This window comes from Chelonia mydas, chromosome 25, assembly GCF_015237465.2.
Source record: "Chelonia mydas isolate rCheMyd1 chromosome 25, rCheMyd1.pri.v2, whole genome shotgun sequence".
In the NCBI taxonomy this organism is placed as follows: Eukaryota; Metazoa; Chordata; order Testudines; family Cheloniidae; genus Chelonia; species Chelonia mydas.
Window position 1 is genome coordinate 3,477,623 of NC_057858.1, and position 26,190 is coordinate 3,503,812.

Consider the following 26,190-nt stretch of genomic DNA (forward strand, 5'->3'; position numbering starts at 1 on the left):
GGCTGGTTAAAGTCGATTGGGGCGCAGTTTAAGCTAAACCAAGTCTGAGCTTCCACATGGGTTTGTGCCGAATTCACCACCGTGCTCAAATGTGTTTATGTTCCACGAGCACGACGTGCAGACAAGGCCTTGATCTCCCCCAGGCCTCCCTACCTCACGGGGGGCTGTAACCCCCCCCCCCCCCAACCCTGGGCTGCTGAGGGCCCTGGACAGAGTCTACAGCCTGAGCCCCTCCCTGGGGCTCCACATGGATGGGGGGCGGGCGGGGAGGAGGAACAGCAGGATCCACCCGAGAGCCCCGTGTTCCAGGCCCCCGAGCCCTGGGCCGTGCAGCCTCCCCAGGACTCCCCGGAGCCGCTGATCTGATCGGGTCTTGCCCAGAACACGGCAGGCAGGAACTGCATCGTTCGCTCCATCTGTAAATGTAGATTGTGAACTCTTCGGGCAGGGGCTGTGTCCTTGTGAGATGTTTGTACAGCGCCTGATACGACCGGGTCTAGGCTCCCGGGCGGTGCGGTAACACACAGTAAACTAAGACAGAGGCGGCAAGGGAATTGCCTAGACAAATCTGTGGCAGAGTTGGGAACAGAACCCAGGCGTCCTAGCTCAAGAGCATGAGACTATTTCCGCCCTGACATCTTGGCGCAAACAGGGTCGTTCACACAGTCCCAGGCGTTACCAACAAGGGCTGGATTTGAACTGGCAATTGAGGGAGACGTTTCCTCAGGGGTAACAATTGCCTCAGCCAGGTCACAGATCCCCGTCTCTATAACATCACCAGTGTTGGTGCACCCCACCTAGAGGAGAGGGCTAGGGGAAGCCACGGGCTGAGGCCAAAATCCTGTCAGGTTGTTAGTGAAAGGTACAGTGACTGGAGAATGCCGGAGAACTGTTGTATACAGGACTCCGGCTTCCCGGTAAAGAGAGAGAGAGAGTGTGTGTGTGTGTTCACACGTGTCCCTACCAGCCCCTGCTGAAAGGGACGGGCCTCTGTGTGTCCATGTCCCTGCCACCCCCTGCTGGAGGGGATGAGCCCTGCTGTGTGTGTGTGTGTGTTTGTGTTAGTCCATGTCCCTGCCACCCTCTGTTGGAGGGGATGAGCCCTGCTGTGTGTGGCCCTGCCACCCCCCTCGCCCACAGTACCCGGACTTTGGGTGTCTGGTCAGTAGTATTGACCGGACACGGTCAGGTTCCCTTTTTGACTGGACTTTCTGGTCCAAAACTGGCCACCTGGCCACACTAGTGTGGGGGGGGGGGCGGGGGGGGCGTAGTTCCACTTTTCAAACCTGTCACGTGCATTCACCATTCAGTGACTGCGGGGCTGCGCCACGCGCTGCCAGGAGAGTTGCTCCTTTGCAGTGGTGAGGGGTGCCCAGGTCTGGTGCCTTTAGCAATGGGTGCTGCAGCTCAGTGTCTCTAACCTGCCTGGCTCCACCCAGCCTCCAGCCGGGACCATTCGCTCATCTACTCTCCACACCTGCATCGCCCAGGCCAGGTACCCTGCAGCGAGACTCATCACCAGCGTTTGGCTGAAGCAGCTTCCAGAAGGGCAGCCAGCATGGCTCTAGAGACGGGGAATCCACCACGTCCCTCAGGAGTTTGCTCCAGAGGGTCATGACTGTGAAAAGTTTGTGCCTAATTTCTAATTTGACTGTGTCTGACTCCAGCTCCAGCTGTTGGTTCTTGCTTTAAAGAGCCCTTTAGGCCTGGTGTTTTCTCCTGGCGAGGTGCTTAGACACTGTAATCAGCTCACCTCTTGATCGGCTTTTTGACAAGCTAATCAGCCTGAGCTCTTTACATCGCTCGCTGTTGGGCTTTCTCTCCAGCCCTCAGATCAGTTCTGTGGCTCTTACTCACACCCACCTATTTTTCACTGTCCTCTTTAAAATGTGGACCCAGAACTAGACGCAGTGTCCAGGAGCGGTCTCACCTAGGCTGGACGCAGAGGTAAAATCACCTCCCTGCTCTGGCTCGCCACTGCCCCATTTATCCAGCCAAGGGTCGCATCACAAGCATGGCACTGAGCGCTCAGGGTAAGGTGCTTGTCCACTCTGACCTCTAACTCCTTTCCAGAGTCCCTGCTTTCCAGGGCTGTCCCCAGCCTGCGGGTGTACCCAGCGTTTCTGGCTCCTACTTGTATGTCCTCGTCATATTAAAACGCATTTTTGTTTGACTGGGCTCAGTTTCCCAAGCAGTCCAGTTCGCTCTGTGTGACGGCCCTGTTCTCATCCTTCATTGCTACTCCAGTCCTCAAGCCGTCTGCCAAGTTAGAAGGAGCAGCCGCATTAGATGATGTGCCTTGCGACCATTAACTGATCAATTCCCCCCTCCCACATACTCTTCTGTGTGCAGTCAGTGGGCGGGATCATTAACCCCATAGAATGGAGGAAACTGAGGCACAGTGAGTCACTGGCTGCCAGCCTGGTGCTCAGACCACATCCCACATGAATCCCCATTTCACCCAGAGCTCTCGCTCTCTCTGCTGCATTTACAGTGCCGACAGGCTGGGAAGGGGTTAATAGTTCTCCAGGGCCCAGGTGTGTGGGAAGCTCAGTTGATTGCAGAGTGGCCTTCATCCCAGCCAACAGGGCTACACAATTACCGCTCATAAAAGCGTTAATCAGGGCTCAGGTGACAGCTGTAAACTGCACAGGTGGCTGAGAGCTGGCCTGCCTCCTCCAGGCCGCCCCGGGCCAGCTCAGGCTCACGGGTTGTGTTCCGCGTTACACAGGGAAGTGGCCCAGTGTCCTTGTACCCGCTCTGCTTAGGGAAGCTCTGAGCCTGCAGCAGCAAGAGCTTTGTAGGGCAATAACGTGAATACCTGCTTCCATTCTCAGGCCTGCCCCACCCCCTTCAGGCACGCGCACACGCCCCCGCTAACGACTGGCAGGGACCCGCAGAGCCCCACCTGCTCTGCAGTCACTCTGCCATGCACACGGGGAGGTCAGGGGTGCCAGGTTTGTATAATTTTTGGTGGTGCCCAGAACGGGTCCAAGCAGAGACGTCCTGTCCGTAGGACAGACTGGGGCAACTGCCCCAGGCCCCGTGCTTTGGGGAGCCCCACACTTCAGGGGGACGTGGGGTCCAGGGTAACCTGGAGGGTTAGCGGGGGGCCTGGTACCGGCAGCAGTGAGCAACCCAGACTGCCCTGCTCCACCCTGCCCCACCAGCTCCTGGTGTCTCTCCGGGGAGGGAAGTGGAAGCCAGAAAGAAGTGGGGTGGGGGCTTAGGGAAAGGGGCGGGAAGAGGTGGGGAGGAGGAGGGTGGGCTGGGGCCGTGTTGCTCGCTGCTGCTGGCACCAGGCCCCCGCTAGCCCCCCAGATCCCCCTGGATCCCGCGTCCCCCTGAAGCGCAGGGCCCCGCAAAGCATGGGGCCCGGGGCAGTTGTCTCGGTCCATCCTATGGATGGGACGACTCTGATTAAATATAAGCCCAAACTTTTGTGGAGCTGGGCCCATGTTCCTGAATATTGGTGGAGCATGGGCACCCCGGGCCCATCTAACTCACCGCCTGTGGGTATGTGCAGCAACATTCGCACACTCGCGTACACCCAGTGGTGAACTGGAGCTGGTTTGCACCGGTTCACGTGAACCGGTTGTTAAATTTTGAAGCCGGTTTAGAACCAGTGGTTAAAGGGGGGGCAAACTCCGGCCCGCAGACCACATCCGGCCCCGGGGACAATCCTGTCTGGCCTGCCTGAGCTCTCGGCTGGGGAGGCTCCCCTGAGAATCCCTTTTTAATTTTTACTCACCCAGCGGCGCTCCGGGTCTTCGGCGGCATTTCGGCAGCGGGTCCTTCAGTGCCGTCAAAGACCCGGAGCGACTGAAGGAACCGGTTCTTCAGCTTTTGGCAGCTCACCACTGTGTACACCTATGCCAGGGGTTCTCAAACTGGGGGTCGGGACCCCTGAGGTTATTACTTGGGGGGGGTCGCGAGTTTTCAGCCTGCATCTCAAACCCTGCTTTGCCTCCAGCATTTATAATGGTCTTAAATATATAAAAAGTGTTTTTAATTTATAAGGGGGGGAGGTTGTACTCAGAGACTTGCTATGTGAAAGGGGTCACCAGCACAAAAGTGTGAGAACCACTGACCTATGCACACCACAACATGCAGCTCAGAGCGCACACCAGTGTGACGAATTGCTCGCACACGCACTGACGTGCTGATGAGACGTGTGACTGCTCTGCTGTGTGATAATCTTAAATCGTCAGGAGCGTTTGGACCCAGGCCCAAGTGGACAGCGTGACTCCTTCGGCTGGCGGCAGTAGCCGACTGTTGTCCTCCAGCTGAGTGGGATATAAGACACCCTCGCACTGCACACACCAGGGACAGACCCAGGGTCATGCACTGGTGTCTATTTGAATTTATATGTTTTGCAACTTAACACCTCAGCCAGCCACTTACAGGCCTGAGCTAACAGGACTCTCGTATTTCACTTCTTGGATGATGGAACTGCTGGGAGGAACCCGGCTGGTGGGTTATTTCAGGGGTGCCTCTCCTGCCCCCCTGAAATCTTAGGAAAACCCATTGGAAAGAAAATCATGAACACAACCACAGACACATTCAGGGCCCTTCAGGCCCCTGCCCAGCAGCTGTGGAAAGCAGTGCTAGGACCCAGGACGGGCAGCAGGAGTCCAAGGCTCTGCTGGGGGATCGTGGGCGAGTTTACCTCTGTTTCCCCATCTATATAACATAGATAATGACACTCACCCACCTCTGTGATGGGCTTGACCATCTACGGCTTGGAAGCGCTGCGTGGGTGGCAAGCAATTCTTATAGCACACCCTGACACCATCCCACACAGCCAGCAGGCAGGTGGCAGAGGTTCGGGCCGCAGTGCTGGGTTCGAACGCTGCTGCTAACTCATCGAGGTGATCACCATGGATACAGCTGTGGACACACAACAGAGCACGTGCGTGTATCTTCAGCGTGTCAATGTGCGTGCGAGAATGTCTGCCTGTCTGTGCTCGTGCTCGCTGAGCTGCATGCTCTGTGTCTGCACTGGTCTGGATCTAGGTGTGAATGTCTCCCCTGCGTGTACACGTGTGCGTGTGGCTGTGAATTTGGGCACTGAGCTGCACCAGAGAGGAGCCACGCCTTCCCCAGCTGATCAAAGAGCTGCCTGGCTTCCTTCCCTGTGCTGTGACCTCTCTTTACAGCGAAGCCGTGTGGCGTTCCCACAGCCCGGGCCTCATGCACTGGGAACGCCCAGCCAGGCCAGATGCAAAGGGGCACAGAATGGGGACCCAATGGCCCAGGGAGGCCTGTGCGCTAAAGCCTCCAAGGCAACAGAAGTCCAGCTCAGCCTGTGACAGAAAATTGGTGATAAAAATCAGCAAAAGTGACAGCCAGAGACTGACTCAGTCCAAAACAAAGGTCTGTTATCAGCCAATGGCTGGGTCAGATCCCGACTACCAAGCAAGAGAATGGAATCGGCAATGAATGAACCTTTAGTGCTGAAAATTAAGCCTAACTGGTGGACAAAGTAACGAGGGGATGGGCTGTTCCGCCAGCACCTCCTTCTGGGGTCCGTAGAACAGCCTTTGCGGGGGCAGCTGCCCAGGAAGCGGGGAGCCCGGGTTGGCCAGAAACTGGCCCGGGCTGGCCTGGTCTCTGTCAAAAGCGTTGAGGCACCAGCCCGTTCCTTCGAGGCCATCTAATCCGTGTCTGCGGGAGGAAAGTGTCAGTGGGACGGGTTTGGAGTGTGTGGTGGGCCAGGGATCTCCAGCAGAAAGGCTGCAGCGAGAGGCGGAGACCTGGCTGGACTTTCCGCTCCCCGTTTGGAGGTGTTTGACTTGCTCTGTCTTCGAGGAAACGGGATCAGAGGGTCAGGAACCACGACGCTGGCTCTTCCCTGGAAAGGACAGTTATTGCCATTGGTAACAGTATCTAAGAGACTGTCAAACGGGGCTCCCTGCAAACACTCTCCAGCTACAGGAAAAGGGAAGAAGGGAGAACACTGTACAGTTCCCAGGCGTGGACTGTGTTCATTGCTTTTCCTGTATGTTTAATAACAGGTTGAAGGATGATGGGGCTGTTGCCATGGTGTTGCCGGCACCCAGTGCCGAGAGGCTGAACAACAGCTTGAGTTGGTTCGTTACCCGGTGTGCTACACCCAATAATCACAACGGGGTGGAGAAGCAGAAAAGTTTATTTGAAGCTTCAAATAGGTACAGGGAGATTTGAATCTCAAATCCTGTACACAGAGCAGGAAGTTACACAGGCTTTTATACATCCTTTTTCCCAGCACACTTATCCAATAGCAAGCTGCCCCAAGTATCCATATAGCCAGCCAATCCAGTTCCCAGCTAGTTCCCTGGTTCTCTGTATCATTTGTTAAACTATACATAAAGCTGCTTTATTCAGCATTGTTCTTCCATATCTGCCCTGTTTGGCCTTGCTTAGTTTCAGGCAGTCTGACTCTGCAGCATATTGTTGCAGATCCTCAGCATAACTGCTGCGAGTGCCTCCAGGCAGGGGGGCCAAGGACACTTGGGCCTAGTACGCAGAGCTGCTGCGAGTGCCTCCAGGCGGGAGGGGGGGCCAAGGACACCTGGGCCTAGTGCGAGGGGGCTTCATCGACACTCGTGGTCTTCCATCCCCTCGAGTTACCTAGTGGCCATGCCCCAGTGTCCCCAACAATGGGACTGAGCGGGCTGAGAGCTCTGTTCTTGGTCCACATTTCACCGTCCATTGTTTTGCAGCAGCAGGGTCTTGTGAACCTCTTGGACTCTCTGGCCCCGTTTATTCCAGCAGCTCACCCCGTGCAGGTGCTGTGCGGGGCCCAGTGCATGAGGGACGGGCGCTCAGGGGGCCGTGTGCATGCCCTTGCCACACAGACATGCTGGATTGCCAGGGCTGGGCCTGAGAGGACGCACAGGCCCATGGCCCCGGTCGTGATGACATGCCCTTGCCCCGGCCGGGCCTGCAGGCCTGGCTGACAGAACTGGGCGGGAGCTTGTACCGGTAGCAGTTAGGAAGTGGGGCAGAGCTGGAGTAATTTGCTGAGCTGTGGCCTGGTGAATCATTCCCAGCCTGCCCTTGAGGCATTAGGAAGTCCAGGCTCTGCCTCTCCCACGGCCTTTCCGGCCTGGCTGGGGGGACAGGGCAGCGACTGGAGAAGGGGGTGGACAGGCTGCTTTTGGCGAAATGCAAACCATGGGGCAGGGTGCTCCTTACACACCCTGTAGCTCTGCAGGGCACGGTCCCAGAGGGGTGAGCTCAGCCAGCCCGGGCATCTGGCAAACAGCGAGCTGGGGAAGACAGCCCGGAGGTCAGGAAGGGATCTTACCGCCCCACAACGTGGGCAGGGATCCACCCCTGGCCAGGGGCTCTGGAACCCTCAGCTACCCGGACGCTGCCTGATGCGAATCTTGGGCCCTCCACTAAGTGTCCAGTGAATACAATGGCAACAAGTTTTACTCCACAGCACCCCTGCTGGGACTGGGGTAGCTGGGGGTCCCCCACAGTCAGCACTCCTGCCCTGTCCCCCACAGCACCCGTGCTGGGACTGAGGGAGCTGGGGGGTCCCCCACAACCAGCACTCCTGCCTTGTCCCCCACAGCACCCGTGCTGGGATTGAGGGAGCTGGGGGGGTCCCCCACAGCCGGTGCTCCTGCCCTGTCCCCCACAGCACCCCTGCTGGGACTGGCTCCCCCACAATCAGCACTCCTGCCCCATACCTCACAGCACCCCCTGCTGGGAGAGGAGAGGCTGGGATGGGGGGTGACCCTCCTGCTGGGAGCAGCTCGGGCTGCAGTATCTGAGCTTCCCCACCGCCAGCCCCATTCCCAGGAGAAGCGTCCAGGTGCCAGCGACTGGCTGACGGGGGCACTGGTGGCAGGAGACCGGGGGCTTGTTGGACACGGCGTCTCCGGGCAATGGCTGGCGTCTACTCGCCGCCCCGGGCAGTGCGGAGCAAGCAGCCGCTATTTCAGGAGGGCGGGTGCCCCAGGCGGCGGGGAGCAGCCTGCGCTGGCGGGCACTGGCTGAGGGTGAAGGGGACCTAGGGGGGTCAGGCAGGGAAAGTCGAATGGGAGGGGACCTGAGCCCTGAACCCAGGGTGAGGGGCTCTGTGGGTAAGGGGCCCTGGTTCCGCTCTGCACCCCCCCGCCCGCCCTTCCCTTCAAGGGCGGGAGGTTTCCCAGCTCCCCGGCTACTCCCGTGGGCATCCCAACACTAGCGCCGGGGTACCGCCCCCCTGCGGCTGAGTGTGACGCCCCCGCATACCCCTCCAGGGACAAGGTAATGAGGGGTAACCATGGGTGCTGCGGCCATGGTTACAGCGTACGGGGGAGTCAAGAGGAAGTGGGGGGAGGGAGGACAACACGAGTAACTTGACAGATGGGATCTGAAAGCACTTCCCAGACATGCACTAAGCCTCACACCCTGGGGAGGGAGCAAAGTATCATCCCTGCAGGAGAAACTGAGGCACAGAGCAGGGCAGTGACTCGGCTGAGGTCACCCAGTGAGGCACTAGCTGCACCCCCCGCATCCTCCCAATTCCCGCCCCCTCCTGCCCTGCTCCTTCCCATTCCCAAAACCCCTCTGCCACTGCTACTGCCCCCTGCTGGCTGGAACCTGAATGGCTCAGCTGTGTGTCATAGGCCCAACACTGCTAGCAGTGATTCTCCCTTCCATCCCTGCTTTTGTATACGGGGACTCTGGGTTCTGGCCCCAGCATGGCTGTGGGGTTGTGGGTGCGCAACAGCGTGACTGTGCCTTCATCCCAGCACCGAGGGCTGTCACAGCTCAGTTTAGGAACGTCTGCGCAGCGCCCGGGGTGGAAGGGGCGTCGGAAGCTTTTGTGGGCATAAGCTGCCGTCTGATCATCAGCCTGGCTGCCAGCCTGGCTTTGGCGTGTGCTGGCATGTGCCATGCGTGTTTGTGCACGGCTGTGGGCGACGGGAGGAAGGCATATAAAGATGATCTCAGAGCCGGCAGTGGTGCAGAGGCAGGTTTGCCATGCTTGGATTTCCTTGAAGGCGGAAAACACCTGCTGGCCGGTCGCCGGGGAAACCGTCACGAGGAACAGAGTCCGGAGTCACTGTGGCTAGGAACGAGCAGCCCTTGGTGCGCCAGGGCCTCTCAGCGTCGACATCAGCGCAGGCTTCCTGCGGGCAAGTCCCCCGGGCCAGCCCAGTCCCAGCCAGCGCCAGACTCTGAGCTTTGAACTCGCCTTCTGCCGAGTTGCAGACGGACAGACAGGAGCGCGGCCAGGGGATGAGGGAAGCGTGTCCGATGGAGCCCCAGCTCAATGGAGCGGACAATGCCCTGGGCGAGGCGCGGGAGCCGTAAGTGGATTTCTCCTTCCAGGCGTTTAGGAGCGGGCTGTCCCTGGGGCTCTAGGGCTGGCCCCAGCCCTTCCATCAGCCTGCCCCTGAGGGACCCCCCCACCCCCGTGCCCTGAGGAGCAGCCTTCGGGAGGGGGCGGGCAGCGTCTCTCGGTGCCCAGCCACCCACATGCAGGCACTGCTTGCGTACGGGCACATGGCAGCAGGGCTTAATTTGTAATGAAAGACATGTCGGGGCTCAAGCAATTTTTTTATTTTCATAACTGATGCGGCAAGCCCAGAGGTGTCGGGGCTCTGAACTGCCGGGCCCAGAGGTGCCGGGGCTCTGAATGGCCAAGCCCAGAGGTATCAGGGACCAGCCCTGCCAAGCCCAGAGGTGCCGGGGCTCTGAACTGCCAACCAGAGTTCCGGGCCTCAGCCCTGGCATGAATTGAACAGTACGCGGCAGAGGCGTTGGGACAGCGTTTGCAGAGGGGGAGCTGCATGCCACTGAACACACCTGTAACCCCTGTGTCAGACATTCGGATGCTGTCACCCCTAGTTCCAGCGCCCCTGCACGCGCATGTATGGAGAGAGATCTTGGTCCAGTCTGTCCTCTCCAGGCTAAACTAACCAGACTCCCTGGGGATTCCTCTGGGGGTGTGTCCAGGGGTGTATTGGGTTTGATTCCTCTGTGTGCTGTGACAGGGCCAGGCCAAATGGCGACAGGAGAGCCTACGGCACCTGGGATTCCCAGGCGGTCACCCATCCAAGTACTAGCCAGGCCCAGGACGGTTTACCTTCCGAGATCGGACGGGATCGGGGGCGTTCGGTCCGGTATGGCCGTAGGCTCGACAGGAGAGTGAAGGCAGATATATTAGTCCCCGATTAAGCAGGTGCATTTTGCCTGGGTAAGGTAACGGGCAGTTCCAGAACAAGAAGGAACTTGCTGGAACAAATTCAGGCAGGCAGGCTAATTAGGACACCTGGAGCCAGTTAAGAAGCTGCTAGACTCAATTAGAGCTGGCTGGCTAATCAGGGCACCTGAATTTAAAAAGGAGCTCACTTCAGTTTGTGGTGTGTGTGCGAGGAGCTGGGAGCAAGAGGCACCAGGAGCTGAGAGTGTGAATGTGGACTGTTCGAGGACTGAGGTGTACACGCATTATCAGACACCAGGAGGAAGGTCCTGTGGTGAGGACAAAGAAGGTGTTGGGAGGAGGCCATGGGGAAGTAGCCCAGGGAGTTGTAGGTGTCGCATAGCTGTTCCAGGAGGCAGTCAGTACAGCTGCATTTCACAGGGCCCTGGGCTGGAACCCGGAGTAGAGGGCGGGCCTGGGCTCCCCCCAAACCTTCCAACATAGGAGGAGTTGACCTGGACTGTGGGTCCCACCAGAGGGGAAGGTCTCTGGGCTGTTTCCCGACCCACGTCGTGGATCAGCAGAGACTGCGGGGATTGTTCTCCTCCCTTTCCCCACGCTGGCCAGTGCGAGGTTAGCTGAGTGAACGGCAGGTTTGAGCCACTAGCAAAAGTGGCCAAGCTGAGGGCTGCCGTGAATCTCTGAGGCGAGCAAATCCGCCAATAAGCGCAGGACCCACTGTCACGGAGTCCCTGGGCGATGCTCTGGAACTGTCCCCCTGAAGCCAGGCAGGACTCTGGGGAAAACTCCTTTCTGTGAGCAGCCTGTCTTCAGGACACACAGCTCACCCGGCTTCCACCTTCCTGGGTCTGAACTCGGAGCATTCAGCATCCTCTGCCCCTCCGTGCGCTTCCCACAGCGAGTCCGCTCAGGCGGGGTCCTGGGGAAGCCAGAGGGTCCTGCACCCCAACTTTGCAGTCAGACGTGACTCTCAGCCAGCCAGTAAAACGGAGGTTTATTAGACGACAGGAACATGGTCTAACACAGAGCTTGTAGGTGCAGAGAACAGGACCCCTCAGCTGGGTCCATTTTGGAGGGGAGTGAGCCAGACAACCCCGTCTGCCCTTCACTCCATGTCCCAACCAGCCCCAAACTGAAACTCCCTCCAGCCCCTCCTCCTCTGGGCTTTGTCTCTTTCCCGGGCCAGGAGGTCACCTGATTCCTTTGTTCTCCAACCCTTTAGCTCGCACCTAGCAGGGGGGAAGGGCCCAGGCCATCAGTCACCAGGAAACAGGGTGTCGGCCATTCTCTGTGTCCAGACTCCTTCACACACCTGCCCTCTAGGGCTCTGCAATGATCATACACCCTTACCCCACCCCCTAGATACTTAAGAACTGCATAGGGGAAACTGAGGCACCCGCACACTATTCAGAGGAAACATTAAGAACAGTCCCACTTTGTCACACCCACCAAGGCAGGGGAGGAACTCTGTCACCGTACATGTCCTGGGTTCAGTTCCTGTCTTGGCTACAGACTCCCGATGTAACCTTGAGTAAATCTGTTACCGGCTCCATGCCTGAGTTTCCTCCCCTGGGGGTGGCTGCAAGGCTAGGCCCCCACCTGGGAAGGCTGGGCATGGAACCTGCTAAGGGCTATAAAGCTCTTCAGAGCCCCTGGGGCGGCAGGGCTGGGGTGTGTTCCTGGAGAGTTTGTCTTGCTCTCTGTGCCTGCAGCGTGGTCCTGCAGCAGACTTGATCCAGGGGCCGGTGGCTGTGGCCGCTCGGTTCTGCGGCAGGTGTGGGCGTCCCAGGAGCTGTGGGTGTTGGGGTGGAGGTGGGGAGGAAGTGGGGTGCATGGTTTGGGGGGCAGGGTGTGAGTGGGGCTGTGGTTTGCGGGAATGGTGGTGGGAGGGGGTGTCTGAGGGAGGTGGAGTGTACCGGGGAAGGAGTGTGTGCCCTGGGCTATCCACGTCCCCCACCCGGTGTCTGAGCGCTGCCCCCCTCTGTGGGCCGGGGCTGGGGCAGCTCAGCTGTAACACGCACAGCACAGCTCTCTCCTCCCCAGACATTCAGCAGTGCTGGCCTGCCCCGTCTGCTGTGGGGTGATATGAACCCCCCCCCCGCCTCTCCACTGGCATCACCCCCATTGTGCCGGGGGTGCCTGTGCAGCGCCCAGAGCCAGGAGGGGAGGGCACCAGTCATGGCCAGTTACTCCCCTCCGGCAGCCTGGGCTGGGCTTTGCTGTGAGCCCAGCACTTGCCAGCATCAGAGGGCCTGACCTGGCACAGGGAGATCAGCGAGCTGGTCGGAGTAGGGACCCTGGTGGCCTGGACATGGCTGCTCGGTCCTGGGCGTCTCCACAGGGCACAGAGCATGACCTTGTGGGTGAGGCATGAGACCTGGGCTCTGTTCCCAGCCCTGCCACATGCTCCTGGGATGACCCTGAGTAAGTGATGCCCCCACCCTGTGCCTCAGTTTCCCCATCTGTAAAGGAGGGAGAACGATATCTCCACCCCGGGCATGCTGTAGGGCTTCAGTCACTGACTCGTGTCAGGGGCCTGCTGCTGGAAGTGTGTGTGTGTGTGCGCACAAAGGGAAATCACTGCACTTACACAGCCCTGTGCTATTTGCAATGGGGCAGGAGTATAATCTCCCCTGTATCACAGCTGGGAAAACTGAGGCATGGAAAGGGGCGTGACTTGCCCAAGGTCACCCACTGAGTCTGCAACGGAGCTGGGAATAGAACCCAGGAGTCCTGGCCCCACTCCCTTGCTCTAGGCACTAGACTGTAGAGTTTGGGTTCACACAACGAAAAGCACTACATGTAAGGACTCCCTTGCTGGGCCTTCCCGCTTTCCACCACTTTCCCCCCCGGACAAGGAAACCGCGGTCAGGTAACCATCGGAAAGGCCAGGCAGATTCAGGCTGGGGCCATCTAGCCTAGCAGCCTGCCTTGAGCAGTGGCCAGCATCCCCCAAGACCAGCAAAGCTCCCTATCTCCAGGAAAAGAACTGGCCACGCCTGCCATGGCAGAGGGTCGATCGTTTGTCCGCAGCGGGGTCTGGGCATGCTCTTGCTGATCTGCTGGGTGTTTTGCTGTAGCTTGACAACTCAACGACCCTGGGGTCAGACGTCCTCTTCCTCCAGGCCCCCAGAACATGCAGATGGGCCCTGTGCTGAGCTCACTCCCAGCAGGAACGTGCGTTTCTGGAGCCTTTCCAGCTAATCCTCATCTCGGAAGGGCCAGAGAGCTTGGGAGCAAGGTGCAAAGCACCATAAAAGCTCAAGGCTGGGGAAAGAGGAAACAACCTTGTGGCAGACGTGGGTAACCCCGGGGAGGGGCAGCTTGTTTTTTCTTTTCCCTGTAACGCTGGGAGAAGTCGGACGTTTTGTCGGGCGTGAGAGGGGCAGGTGGATTCCGAATCCCGGCTCGGCCCCAGCCCTGCGCTGTCCTTTCACCTCCCGGCCCCACCGTCATGGCAGGTTCCTACCCTGCTGCTGTGATGAACCTGAATCCACAGACACGATCCTCCCTACACACAGCAGAGGAGAGGGGACCCTCCTCCCTGCCCCACACAAGCTGAAGAACTAGCCGCTATGCATAGCAGGGCCCAGCCGCTAGAAAGCAGCAGCCGCAAAGCACTAGAAGGGGGCTCTGTCAGGGTGCAGTAGCTCAAAGGAATACTGTGGTCCAGTGGAGAGTGCTAGGCTAGAGAACCCCTGGCCGGTCTGGGTGCTTCCCCCAAAGTCCCCCTGGCCTGCAGGGTGGCTTTAAGCAAGCCATTTGGCCTCTTTGTGCCTCAGTTTCCCTGCTTGTACGATGGAGATAATGATCCCGACCTCCCTTGTGAAGCGCATACAGATCAACTGGGGTCAGTAACATTCATCCATCCTGAATTCACAGCTGTGGGCTGCGTTAGTGAATCGTTCAGTGGAAGCCAGCCAAACCCCAAGTAATAAGAGATTCTATCTCGGGGTCTCTCTCGTCCTGTAGTAGCAAGGCATTGCACGCCATTATTCTTCAATATTTAACATTAATGTTGCAGCAACATCTAAAAGCCACAGCCAGGCTTTTGTGCTGGGTGCTGTACAAACATATAACCAAGGATAGTCATGTTTCATGGGTTGCATAATACCAGGAGAAGACTCCATGCCTGTAAAACTAAAGGGGCTCTTTATTAGGAGGACTATGTATAGAGGAGTTGGAGCTGCAGCAGACATTCCAGCCATGTGCACCCAGACTGACTCTGGGGTGCCTTCCCACAAACTCTTCCCTCCTGCAGCCTGTGTTCCTCCCTCCAGGTTCCATGCCAGTTGCTACAAGCCCCTACCCCAAAAATCTCACTCCAAAAAACAAGAGGCTATAGGTGGATGAGAGAGGTGGGGTGAGATGAGGAAGATGGGGTGATAAATAAATGAAAGGGGATAATTCCTAGCCAGTCAGTAGAGAGATCCCAGCTCTCCTTTGCGTAACCATTCTCACACTGAACTTCCCCCTCCACATTACCAAGGAGGGGAGTTTTGAGGAGGGCTGTGCAGGACAAGGTGGTGGCTTTGTGGCATCTGCCCAGGAGTGGTTCCTGAGCCCGCTCGCAAGGGAAGCATGAAGGTGGGTTGGCAATAGGTGGCTCTGTAGGGCAGGGGTATGCTGGGGAGGGCTTTTTGTGTACAGACAAGGAGCCTGTGTGCAATGCAGCACCTCACACACCAGCTGCTTTAAGGCTCTTTGCCATCCCAGCCCACCCCAGGGATCACATCCCTGAGCTATGCAGCTGTGGATCCGGCCTGCACTCTCCTGGGGAAAGCAGCCTCGCCTGCCCAAAGTCTCCCACCAGTGTCTCCCTGCCTGTCCCCACCCATGCATGGCAAAGCCTCCCCAGCAAAACACATAGAGCTGCCCCAATCCCTCCTGAACGCCTTCCAGCACTGCCAGTAATGCCCTCCTGCCAGGGACACGCTGGGCCTTCTGCTTTGCTGCTTAACTCTGTCTGCCTGCTGGTGACCTCACCCTCCTGTGGCCTGTCTGACATGTAGATTGCAAGCCCCCAGGGGCTGGGACCTCAAAGGTATTTAGGCACCTAATTGCCACTGATTCCAATAGGAATTAGGCATCTCAATACCTTTGAGGACCTGGGCTTGTCTGCTTTGTTACATCTGAACAGCACCTGGCGCAGTGGGACCTGGTTCTTGGCTGGGGCCAACAATAAATAACAATGGCACAAACTGGCCAGCATGGGCCCAAACCACTGTTTCCAGCTCCTCCTGATCCCATTAGAGCTCTGCTGGAAGCCAGGAGATAAGCATGAGGCCCGGAGCAGTACAGATTGTTCTCCTCTCTTCTCAACAAGCTAAGATTTAAAAACCCAAAGCCCAGATCCGCCATGCGACTCACTCATACCACCAGAAATAGAAACTCCCCAGGGAAGGCAGGAGTCCAAATATACTGCTCATGTCAGGAAAGGGACGTGACGCACAGAGAATGGGCCTGAATTCATCTCCTACCCAGCAGATGCTGCAAAAGCAAAAGGCATTCTGAGTGCAAATGAGCTGTCATTTCTGACTTGACGTGTGTAAAATACAAGGGGTATATTTAGCTGCTTGCCAGACATTGTTCCTGCTGGGACATCTAGCTGTGGTGACTATAGAAACAGCTCTGAATAAGCTCTATATGGCCACAGCTTTGCTACCATGTATAGGCTCTTCCCACACTGAAATGTGGCCATCTCTGGGGTAGAACAGCGCAGTGCAGCTGGAATTCCAGCCATGGCTGCTTCTCCTGCATGAAGGATTTAACCTCGCTGCCCCGGTGCCTTCTCCACCAGCCCCACGCTACGGTCTCTCGGACAGTGGCACTGATTTCCCCTTCCTGTGGGTGCTGCGCTGTATACCTCAGACACTGAAAGCACTAATCATCCGTGGCACAGTTGGCCATCCCCATCTCTGGCCAATGCCTGAGGTGCAAACAAGTAACTGGCACAGCCCAGTGTCTTTTCCCAGCCCCTTCTGCCTGCCACCAGGGGTAGATACAGCTTCTACGTGTGCATGAGAAATTGGAAAGGGCTCCGGCCCCACCCCCTTCTAGAACATAGTGTGCACAAACCACCCTCCGCCGACTGGAAAGCTTGGTGTATGGGTCTGCTTCTTTCACTCCATTGGCTCTTCTGCCTGCGCACGGACTAATGGCTCCCTCAGAGTCTGGCGCATGGTGGCAGAATCTTCACTGCCCTGCTCAGAGGAAGAGCTGTCCTCTGATAAGTGTCTCTGAGGCTACCTTCTCCCAGGGAGCCCGTGCACTGGATGGCGTCTAATCAGTTACACCAGTGTGAATCCAGAGTCACTTCAGTGGAGTGACTCCGAATTTATGCCTGTGTCAATGAGCAGAATCTGGCCTGCCGGTTTGGTTAGGGGTGTGTGAATTTTATCAGTATAGCCAATCGTGTGGACACAGTTATACCAGAATAAAGGTTTCTGTTACTGGTATAGCTGATTTCCCTTCCCTTATATTGGTGTAACCGTGTCCACATTAGGGTGTTTTACCACCAATACAGACCCAGAGAGCCCACGTTTGTGTGTAAACAAGGCTAAGGCAGGTTATGATGGGCCAGAGTCGGCGTCCGGCTAGTGGGATCCTGTAGGGAAAGCCCTGTGCTCCCCTGCCCACCTGGGAACTGTCCAGCTCCCTGTGGGGTTGCCAACCCTTTAGGATGTCTGGGAGTCTCCAGGAATTAAAGATTAATCTTTAATCAAAGATGATGTCATGTGATGACACCTCCAGGGATACGTCCAAGCAAAACCGGCAACCCTGCGCCCCGGGAGAGCGACACCCGCTCTGCTGGAGACACCCTGGGAAATGCCACCCCCTCGGCCCCGAGCCCCTCCCACAAGCGCTATGGGGCATGGAGTTGGGAAACAGCGAGGCCTTTCTTTGCTGTGTTGGGGCCGGTCCAAACTTTCCCATCACAACCGTGGTTCGACCGGCGCGTGGGGGTTCGACTCGGATTCTCTGCGTGACGAGAGTTCCCCAAACCCCGAAATGCTGCCATGGTGCCTCGGTCGCTATTATCCTCTCTGGGCTGGGCTCCCCAGCTGGACTTCATCTCCCAGGATGCCCTGCCTCCCTGCTCAAGAGAAAATGACATTTATTTTCATTTCCACCAACATTTTCTGAGGGAAACCCCCCTGTTTCCCAGCAGCTCAGCTGGGCCCGGCCCCGTTACACCCAGGAGACGTGTATGCTCGGCTTGTGGCTCTTGCTTGTTGAGATTTTTCCCTCGGTAGAGGGGATAAAGCCACCACAGACAGAGAGTGCATGTTTTGCTGGGAAAACACAGTACTACTGTAGAATCAATAATGCTTCGCTATCCTTTGCCATCTGTAAGGCTCTCGAACTGCTCTTTGGAGACGGTAATGAGTTAAGGGTCAGGGAGGGAATCCCCATCCCCTTTCCATCAGGAAGAAAACCGAGGGGCAGGAAAGGGAAGTGAAATTAGGTAAAGCAGTGAGGCAGTGGCAAAGAACCCAGGAGTCCCAAGCCCCTTTCCCCCGTGTCCAGAACTGTCAATTCAGCATGACTGAGCTGTCACTGCTGACCGGAGGATGTTGACAAATCGGAGAGGGTTCAGAGAAGAGCCACTGGAGTGATTAAAAGATTAGAATATCTTCTACTGTTGTAGGCAGCGTTGTGTCAGTCCCAGGATATTAGAGCTAAGAGCTTTTCTTGGACCAGTATATGGCTTATTACAACAACCCCTGCTCCTTTTTGTCCTGTGGTTGCAGGGGTTGTCATAAATATAAAGGGAAGGGTAAACACCTTTAAATCCCTCCTGGCCAGAGGAAAAACCCTTTCACCTGTAAAGGGTTAAGAAGCTAGGATAACCTCGCTGGCATCTGACCACAATGACCAATGAAGAGACAAGATACTTTCAAAGCTGGGGGGAACAAAGGGTTCTCTCGGTCTGTGTGATGCTTTTGCTGGGACCAGAGCAGGAATGCAGGTCAGAACTCCAGTAAAGGGCTAATAAGCAATCTAGTTAGATATGTGTTAGATTCTGTTTTGTTTAAATGGCTGATAAAATAAGCTGTGCTGAATGGAATGTATATTCCTGTTTTTGTGTCTTTTTGTAACTTAAGGTTTTGCCTAGAGGGATTCTCTGTTTGGAATCTGATTACCCTGTAAGGTATTTACCATCCTGATTTTACAGAGGTGATTCTTTTACTTTTTCTTCAATTAAAATTCTTCTTTTAAGAACCTGATTGCTTTTTCATTGTTCTTAAGATCCAAGGGTTTGGGTCTGTGTTCACCTATGCAAATTGGTGAGGATTTTTATCAAGCCTTCCCCAGGAAAGGGGGTGTAGGGCTTGGGGGGATATTTTGGGGGGGAGACGTTTCCAAGTGGGCACTTCCCCTATTCTTTGTGTAACACTTTGGTGGTGGCAGCGTTTAACCTAAGCTGGTAAGAATAAGCTTAGGAGGTTTTCATGCAGGTCCCCACATCTGTACCCTAGAGTTCAGAGTCGGGAAGGAACCTTGACAGGGGTGTTTACGGGCCACTGCACCTTGAGCGGGCCCTTGAGATATGTTAACTCCTTATTCTAAACAATCTGTATTTAGCTGGTCCAGTACATTTCCCAGCCCTGAAGAAGAGCTCTGTGTAAGACTGAAAGCTTGTCTCTCTCGCCAACAAAAGATATCACCTCACCCACCTTGCCTCTCTAAAGGACTGAAAACCTGCCTTACCAAGGAGCTCTATCTATTTAGCTTAACAAAGAGAAGGTTAAGGGGTGACTTGTTTACAGTCTGGGGAACAAATATTTGATAATGGAGGCTTCAGTCTAGCAGGGAAAGGGCTAACGTGGTCCAGTGGTTGGAAGTTGAAGCTAGACAAATTCAGACTGGAGAGAAGGCGTACATTTTTGACAATGAGGGTAATTAACCACTGGCACAATTGACTGAAGGTTGTGGTGGAGTCTCCATCCCTGGCCATTTTTAAATCGCGCTCAGATGTTTTTCTAAGTGATCTACTCTAGGAAATATGTTGAGGAAGTTCTCTGGCCCCTGTCATGGGGAAGGTCAGGCTAGAGGATCACAGTCGTGCCTTTTGGCTCTGGAATCTCTGGATTTGTCAATAATTTGCCCAGGAGATGGAGCTGAGACCTTGCAGGGTGAAGCTTTATCAGGTGGAGGGTCTCGGGGGCACAACCCAGGATTCACCAGGTAAAGGATTTTTTCAACTAAAGAATTTTTCATTGAATGCCCTTTTGGGGACCATTTTTTCCCAAAATAGGTGTTTTTCAAAATAGCACCACAGAATAAATATTTCCTAATGATTTTTGATCAGCAGCGTTACCTGTGGTTCCATTTTCTGAAATGAGACATTTTAAAATGTTGTTTTTTAAGTTTCAAAATAAAATTTGTGTTTCGGGGGGAGAGGGAAAAAAACCAAACCCCTCCTGCCCTAAAATAACGCCAAAACCCTTTTAAAAAAAATAAATCTTATTTTGAAAATAGATCAGTGATGAAAAATGTTGATAAAAATATCTGATCATTCTGGAAAAACAACAATATTCTTTGGAAATATTGTGCAGGTAAATCAGAGCTGCCAAGTCCAGGTGTTCAGAAATCATGAGACTGGCTTAAAAATTGCCTTTTAAAGAAACAGGGTTTTGCCTTGCTTTCGGGCCATTAGGGGTTACTTTTCCAGTGTTTGCCTTGCTTTCGGGCCATTAGGGGTTACCTTTCCAGTGTTTCTCTGCAACCACAAGGGCTAGAAATGACTGTTCTTTTTTTATTACAAGCTGTGATTCTCTCATATTCACATGACTCCAGGGGCTGGGGCTTTAACCAAAACAACAGTTATGGCCAGACTTGCAGGACTTGGACACTGCGCCCCCATGCTGTAGCCCTGGGCTGGGGAGTGTTTGATTCAGTGGTTACACACTAAAGGCACACCTGGTCTCTGCTTTCAGAGCAGGATCTGCTTGGGCAGAGACTGGGAAGTGAGGTCAACACTCAACCGAGAGGAATGTGCTGGTGGGCAAAGGGCCATGTGCTTGCAGCAAGTGTGTTCATTCTCTGGGCCCGGCCCTTTAAGGAAATGGTATTTGGAGCAACGCCTCCCTACAAACTCGACTGGGCTGGTCCCAACAAGGTGGGCCAGCTGAATACAAGGCATCCCTTCCCATTCCCAGCCAGCTGGGAGGAGGCTGAGGGGCAGGAGTATCAGAGCCAGGAGAGGAGTGTGTGAGGCAGACAGGCTGGAGTGCAGCAGGGATCCGGAGCCCAGCAGAGCGAGTGGGAACCCATGGGAGCCGGGGTGGGACGCGACCCCTCAGCTGTCTCAGTGATGAGGTACAGGGTGTGCGTTGGCTCCGGTGGGCTCTGATCTCAGCCAGGGTGGGGGTGCTTTGGCCCCCATGCAGAGATGGGAAGGGGCCCCAAGGTACAGCTCTGAGCACCCCACTCTGCAGCTGAGGCTCGTCTCCTGTTCTCTCCCCCTCCCCCCTTCATGCTGCCAACTCCCACTCAGCAACAGAGACTCAAAATCCCTTTGCTCTCGGTAGAGCGTCTCTCGTGTGCCGTGGGATTGCACCGAGGGCTTGTTAGCGATGCGGGAAGCTGAGCCATATGGCAAACCAGTGTCACGGCTGAGACTCGAACGCAGGAGTCCTCTCCCCCACGCCACTCTGTTCACTCTAACCACTAGGTAACTTTTCCTCCCAGAGCTGGCAATCTAGGGATTCCGTCCCCAAGTCCGCTCTCTAATTAACAGGCTGCCCTGCCAGACCTGGGAACAGAACCCAGGAGTCCTGGCTCGCCATCCTCTGCTCTTACCCATAAAATCCCACGCTGTCCAAAGAGGCCTGCGCTAACACAGAGCTATAAATACTCCGGCAGGGCCTTTGACTGTGGTGAGGAGGAGAGGTCAGGCTGGGATGGGTAATGGGCAGCTCTTTTTCTTTTCATGTTTGACGACACTGGGATGTTTCTATCAGGCCCCAGATGGGTGTTTGGACAGAGCTGTGGACTGACTGAGCTGCGGCTGGTTGGCATGTGCTCAGGGTACCGTTATGCCTTCGCGATGCCTGCGTGTGGGGTGTAGTGTTGCCCTAGAGGGGAGGATGCCCGTGGAAACCAGCACAGTCATTTTAAAGAGCTCAGGGCTTTTGACTGTGGGATTCCCCGCAAGGGTTTTAGCACCAGCAGGCACCCCTGCGAGGCTGGGCCGGATTAGTCTCTCCATTGTCCAGAGCGGGACGTGAGGCACAGACAGGCTAAGTGACATGCCCAGGGGCACACAGGAAGCTTGTGGCAGAGCTGGGAACTGAACTCAGATTTTTAAAGTCTCAGGCTCGCACCCTAGCCACTGGACTCAACTTCCCCATGTTGCCTCCCTATTCCCACTGCGTGCTGGTGCCAACAGGAGGCCTGGAAGCCTGAGTTCCCAGGCAGTGTCGCAGGGCTCAGAGCAGCAGCAGGAATGGTCAGGGTTGAACAGCCAGAGGTTCCCTCATCTCAATGGGCCTGATCCTGGGAGATGCTGATCACCCCCAAGTCCCCACTGACACAGGATGCTGTGCACCCCACATGGGCCCGAGCTTGGGGAGATTGAGGGGATGAAGAGCTCAAACAGAAAAGACATGCTTATTCAGTGCTGCAGGAAACCCAGCTCTCTCCTCCTCCCCGCCCCCCGGCAGCACAGGGCACCCCATTACCCAGGCTCCAGACCTCATGCTGTTCAGGGTTTTGTGAGGGTGGGGGGAAGAGGTTAATCTGATGTTAAAGGCAAAGGAGGCTGTCACAGGGCGAGAGGCAGTGGGAAGGGAACAATTCCACAATGCAGTCTTCTCCCTGATTTAACCCGCTCTGAACACAACCGCGCACGGGGCAAACTCCTGTCTGGGTCATTTGTTTCTGTGAGAGGGAGCTGGGAGGGGTGACAGGTCTGGCCACTGGGCTGGAGGCCAGGAATTGCTCAGATCCCCTGCCCAGCTGTGTGTATACGGGGGAGAACATCCCTTACTGCATGGAAAGGGTTGTGAGAATGAATTGATTGGTGTTTGCAAACCTCATTAGGAAGGTAAAGGCAGGTTGGGCCACCCTTGCAGTCCTTGCACAGGCAAAATTCCCTTTGACTTCAAGGGGAGATCACGCCCAGTATCCCGTCTCCGACAGTGACCAGTTCCAGCTGCTTTAGAGGAAATTGCAAGAATCCCTGCAGTGATGAGATAACATTCCCCCAGGGGAAGTTCCCTCCTGACCCCCATGATTCAAGGTCAGGTCATGCCATGCCCTGAAGCATGAGGGTTTATCTCTCTTTTGCCTTAGGAAGCAAAAATCAAAGGCTCCATAATCTACTGAGAACCCTCCAGTTCCATTGCTCTGGGTCAGGGCTTTAGAATCTGCCCCGATGCTGTTACCTTCTGACATTCAGGGTATTACACAAACTGAAACTAATCTTGCACTGAATCAACACAGTATTATTAACTTCCAGCTAATTACAGCCAAACCTTGTTAATTCCCCTAAGGCAGGAGTGGCCAACCTGAGCCTGAGAAGGAGCCAGAATTTACCAATGGACATTGCCAAAGGGCCACAGGAATATGTCAGCAGCCCCCCATCAGCTCCCCCCACTCCCAGCGCCTCCCAGCCCCCGGCAGCCCCACGGATCAGCGCCTCCCCACACCTCCCGATCAGCTGTTTCGTGGCATGCAGGAGGCTCTGGGGGGGAGGAGCGAGGGCACGGCAGGCTCAGGGGAGGGGTGGGGAAGGGGTGGAGTAGGGACAGGGCCTGTGGCAGAGCCAGGGGTTGAGCAGTGAGCCCCCCTCCGCACATGGGAAAGTTGGCACCTGTCGCTCCAGCCCTGGAGTCGGTGCCTAGACAAGGAGCCGCACGTGGCTCCGAAGCCACAGGTTGGCCACCCCTGCCCTAATGGGAGGGACGCTTGTTGCCAGTGATTACGTGTTGTGAGTTAGCAAGTAAATGAATAAACTCCTTTAAAAAAAATAATGAAAAGACAGAAAGATGGACTTTGTGCTTTTGTTCCGCCGGTTGGCGGTTTGATCACCGCTGACGCTAATTGGTGCTGTGCTGGGAGGATGGAATCTGCCGATGCAGTGTGGTTGGGCTGATAGGGAACTGGAGTCAGCGTCAGGACACCTGGGTTCTACTCCTAGCTCTGCCATTGGCCTGCTGGGTGACCTTGGACAGGTCACCACCTCTCCCTGTGCCTCAGTTTTCCCATCTGTAAAATGGGGGTAATGATACTGCTCTCCTATGCAAAGCGCTTTCGGGATCTGCTGATGGGACGTGCTCTGTGAGATCTCACAGCAGCCTCCCTCTGCGGAGAAGCAGGAGACGGAGAAGCTCATACAGCTCGTGTGCAGATTGTGGAGGGCCGAGACTCGGCTGGGCCCAGCTGAGTGGCAGTAGCACTGGGATTGGGGCCGTTTGACGCTGTCCTCTCTTGGCCGTGGGATTGTACGCAGCTTGTTGGCCCTTTTGCTCTGTTCCCCTCCCCCCTTTGCTGTGTCTGTGAATCTGGCTTTTCAGCAGGGGTGTGCCTCACTCCACCCTGCCCCCGGGGCCATCTGATCGGCCTGTCTGGGACCAAGGGAGGGTGGAGGACATCAGAAACGGGACCAGGTCGCATTCTGCACCTGGCCATGGAAAGGCCTTGCCACGGTCCATGGCAGGGGGGGTACGAGTCCTAGAGGAGGTGCAGCTGGGTACTGGAGAGCAGGGACCCACCCCACCCGCTGCAGCCCCCCAGGCTGGCTGTGCTGTGAAGAGAGCCCTGCCCCCTCCCCATTAAGATCAGCCACAGAAACTCTTCCCCGGGGACTCAACTGTAAAGACCCCCCAGACCCGGGGAGGGGGGGCAGAGAGGGCAGGGAGCCAGCGGGCATCACTCAGCCATGGAGAAACTCCAGAGACATGTGGGGCAGCACCACCATTGCCTGTGGGAGAAAACAGCCGGTACATCGGAGTGGGGCTGGCTGGGGAGGGCGGGGATGGCCATCGGCCAGGAAGGAATCGCACCCGTGTCACAGCAGGGACCCCGGGAGTGATGGCAGGGGGTGGGCAGTCTGCACGGACGGTAGCTGCCAGCTGGGGCACTAGGTGAGCCGGAAAATGGAATCCCCCCCCCCCCACCCCTCCATCTTGGGGAGATGAGGGGGCAGGAATGAGGCTCCTTGCTGGGGGCGCCTGTCACCCCACCCTGCTCTCTGCCCTCTCCAGCGGCCTGGCTGACCCTGCCGCCAGCTCTGGGAAACTCAAGAAGAGCAAGAAGAAGATGCTGGAGCTGAAGAAGTGGCAGAGCCTGGAGGAGACGGGGAGCGATGTCCCCCGGCCAAGGAAGCACCCCAGCCTCTCTAGGTGAGGCCCTGCCCCTCCCCCAGGGACCTTCCCCAAGAACAAGCCCCCACCACCCCCGAAATTCCCTTCTCAGGCTCCGCACACGTGGGCCCAGGTGAGCTACACTGCCCTGGAAAGCCGCACCGTCACAGTGCAACCCCCCTCCCACCCAGACCATCCTCAGTGCCTCCCTGTGCTGCTAGGGTTGCCAACTTTCTAATCACACAAAACCGAACACCCTAACCCTGCCCCTTCCCCGAGGCCCCGCCCCTTCCCCGGTGCCCCTCCCGGCCAATGGGAGTGTGGAGCCGGTGCTCTGGGCAGCGGCAGCGCGCGGAGCCCTGTGGCCCCCCTGCCTAGGAGCTGGACCTCCTGCCCGCTTCCGGGGCACAGGGCAGAGCCAGGACAGGTAGGGACTAACCTGCCTTAGCCCCGCAGCACCGCCAACCGGTCTTTTACTGGCCTGGTTGGTGGTGCTGACCGGAGCCACCAGGGTCCCTTTTCGATTGGGTATTCCAGTCTAAAACTGGACACCTGGTCACCCTGCGGACACCTGCCTGCCCCCTGAGGCCAGCCCTGCCCTGTGGGGACTCTCCCCCCGCCCAGGGCTCTGCCTCTCTAACTTTTGGCCTCTGGTGCATTTCAGATCAAAGACCTATGACCTGTCTTTCTCCAAAGAGACTGAACAGGAGCCGGCTCTGAGCAGGCAGAGGGCCACCTCGTCCTCTGTAAGTCCCCCCGAAGCTGGCATGGGGCGCGGGGGGTGGGGATGGACTCTGGGGGTCGGGATCCCTGTGGGGTTGGGGGTTGGGATGGCAACCAGGGTTTAGGATGGATGCTGGGGGGGTGGAATATCAGGGGGGTTGGGATGGGTGCTGGGGGTGGGGTTGGGATACCTGCGGCAGGGGGGTTGGGATGGGTGCTGGGGGGTTGGGCTCTGTGTGGGGATGGGGATTGGGATTCATAGATTCATAGATATTTAGGTCAGAAGGGACCATTATGATCACCTAGTCTGACCTCCTGCGCAACGCAGGCCACAGAATCTCACCCACCCACTCCTGCAATAAACCTCACACCTATATCTGTGCTATTGAAGTCCTCAAATCATGGTTTAAAGACTTCAAGGAGCAGAGAATCCTCCAGCAAGTGACCCGTGCCCCATGCTACAGAGGAAGGCGAAAAACCTCCAGGGCCTCTTCCAATCTGCCCTGGAAGAAAATTCCTTTCTGACCCCAAATATGGTGATCAGCTAAACCCTGAGCATGTGGGCAAGATTCATCAGCCAGATACTACAGAAAATTCTTTCCTGGGTAACTCAGATCCCACCCCATCTAATATCCCATCACAGGCCATTGGGCCTATTTACCATGAATATTTAATTACCAAAACCACGTTATCCCATCATACCATCTCCTCCATAAACTTATCGAGTTTAATCTTAAAGCCAAATAGATCTTTTGCCCCCACTGCTTCCCTTGGAAGGCTATTCCAAAACTTCACTCCTCTGATGGTTAGAAACCTTCGTCTAATTTCAAGTCTAAACTTCCTGGTGGCCAGTTTATATCCATTTGTTCTTGTGTCCACATTGGTACTGAGCTTAAATAATTCCTCTCCCTCTCTGGTATTTATCCCTCTGATATATTTATACAGAGCAATCCTATCTCCCCTCAACCTTCTTTTAGTTAGGCTAAACAAGCCAAGCTCCTT

At 56.2% G+C, this 26,190-nt stretch overlaps 2 protein-coding genes and 1 non-coding gene across 5 annotated transcripts in view; 1 reads left to right on the forward strand and 2 right to left on the reverse strand.

Annotated features, from left to right (window-relative positions):
- NFIC (nuclear factor I C) overlaps positions 1 to 26,190 on the reverse strand; it is a 361,746-nt gene that overhangs the window by 46,258 nt on the left and 289,298 nt on the right. The gene's annotated exons all lie outside the window — the stretch shown is intronic.
- The window catches only part of LOC114021899 (GRAM domain-containing protein 2B), a 30,945-nt gene continuing 13,594 nt past the window's right edge, over positions 8,840 to 26,190 (forward strand). The window contains exons 1-3 of one of the 3 annotated variants that reach the window (XM_037885976.2): positions 8,840 to 9,293; positions 24,367 to 24,504; positions 25,130 to 25,211. In XM_037885976.2, coding sequence (XP_037741904.1) covers positions 9,223 to 9,293; positions 24,367 to 24,504; positions 25,130 to 25,211 — 291 coding nt within the window. In that variant the 5' untranslated portion in view covers positions 8,840 to 9,222. Of the gene's footprint in view, positions 9,294 to 20,337; positions 20,477 to 24,366; positions 24,505 to 25,129; positions 25,212 to 26,190 lie in introns of those variants that run through there. The other 2 variants (XM_037885978.2, XM_037885977.2) reach the window with 2 other exon arrangements.
- Positions 10,005 to 10,123, reverse strand: LOC119564489. The gene has a single exon (XR_005223403.1). It is a non-coding gene; the product is annotated as a 5S ribosomal RNA (ribosomal RNA).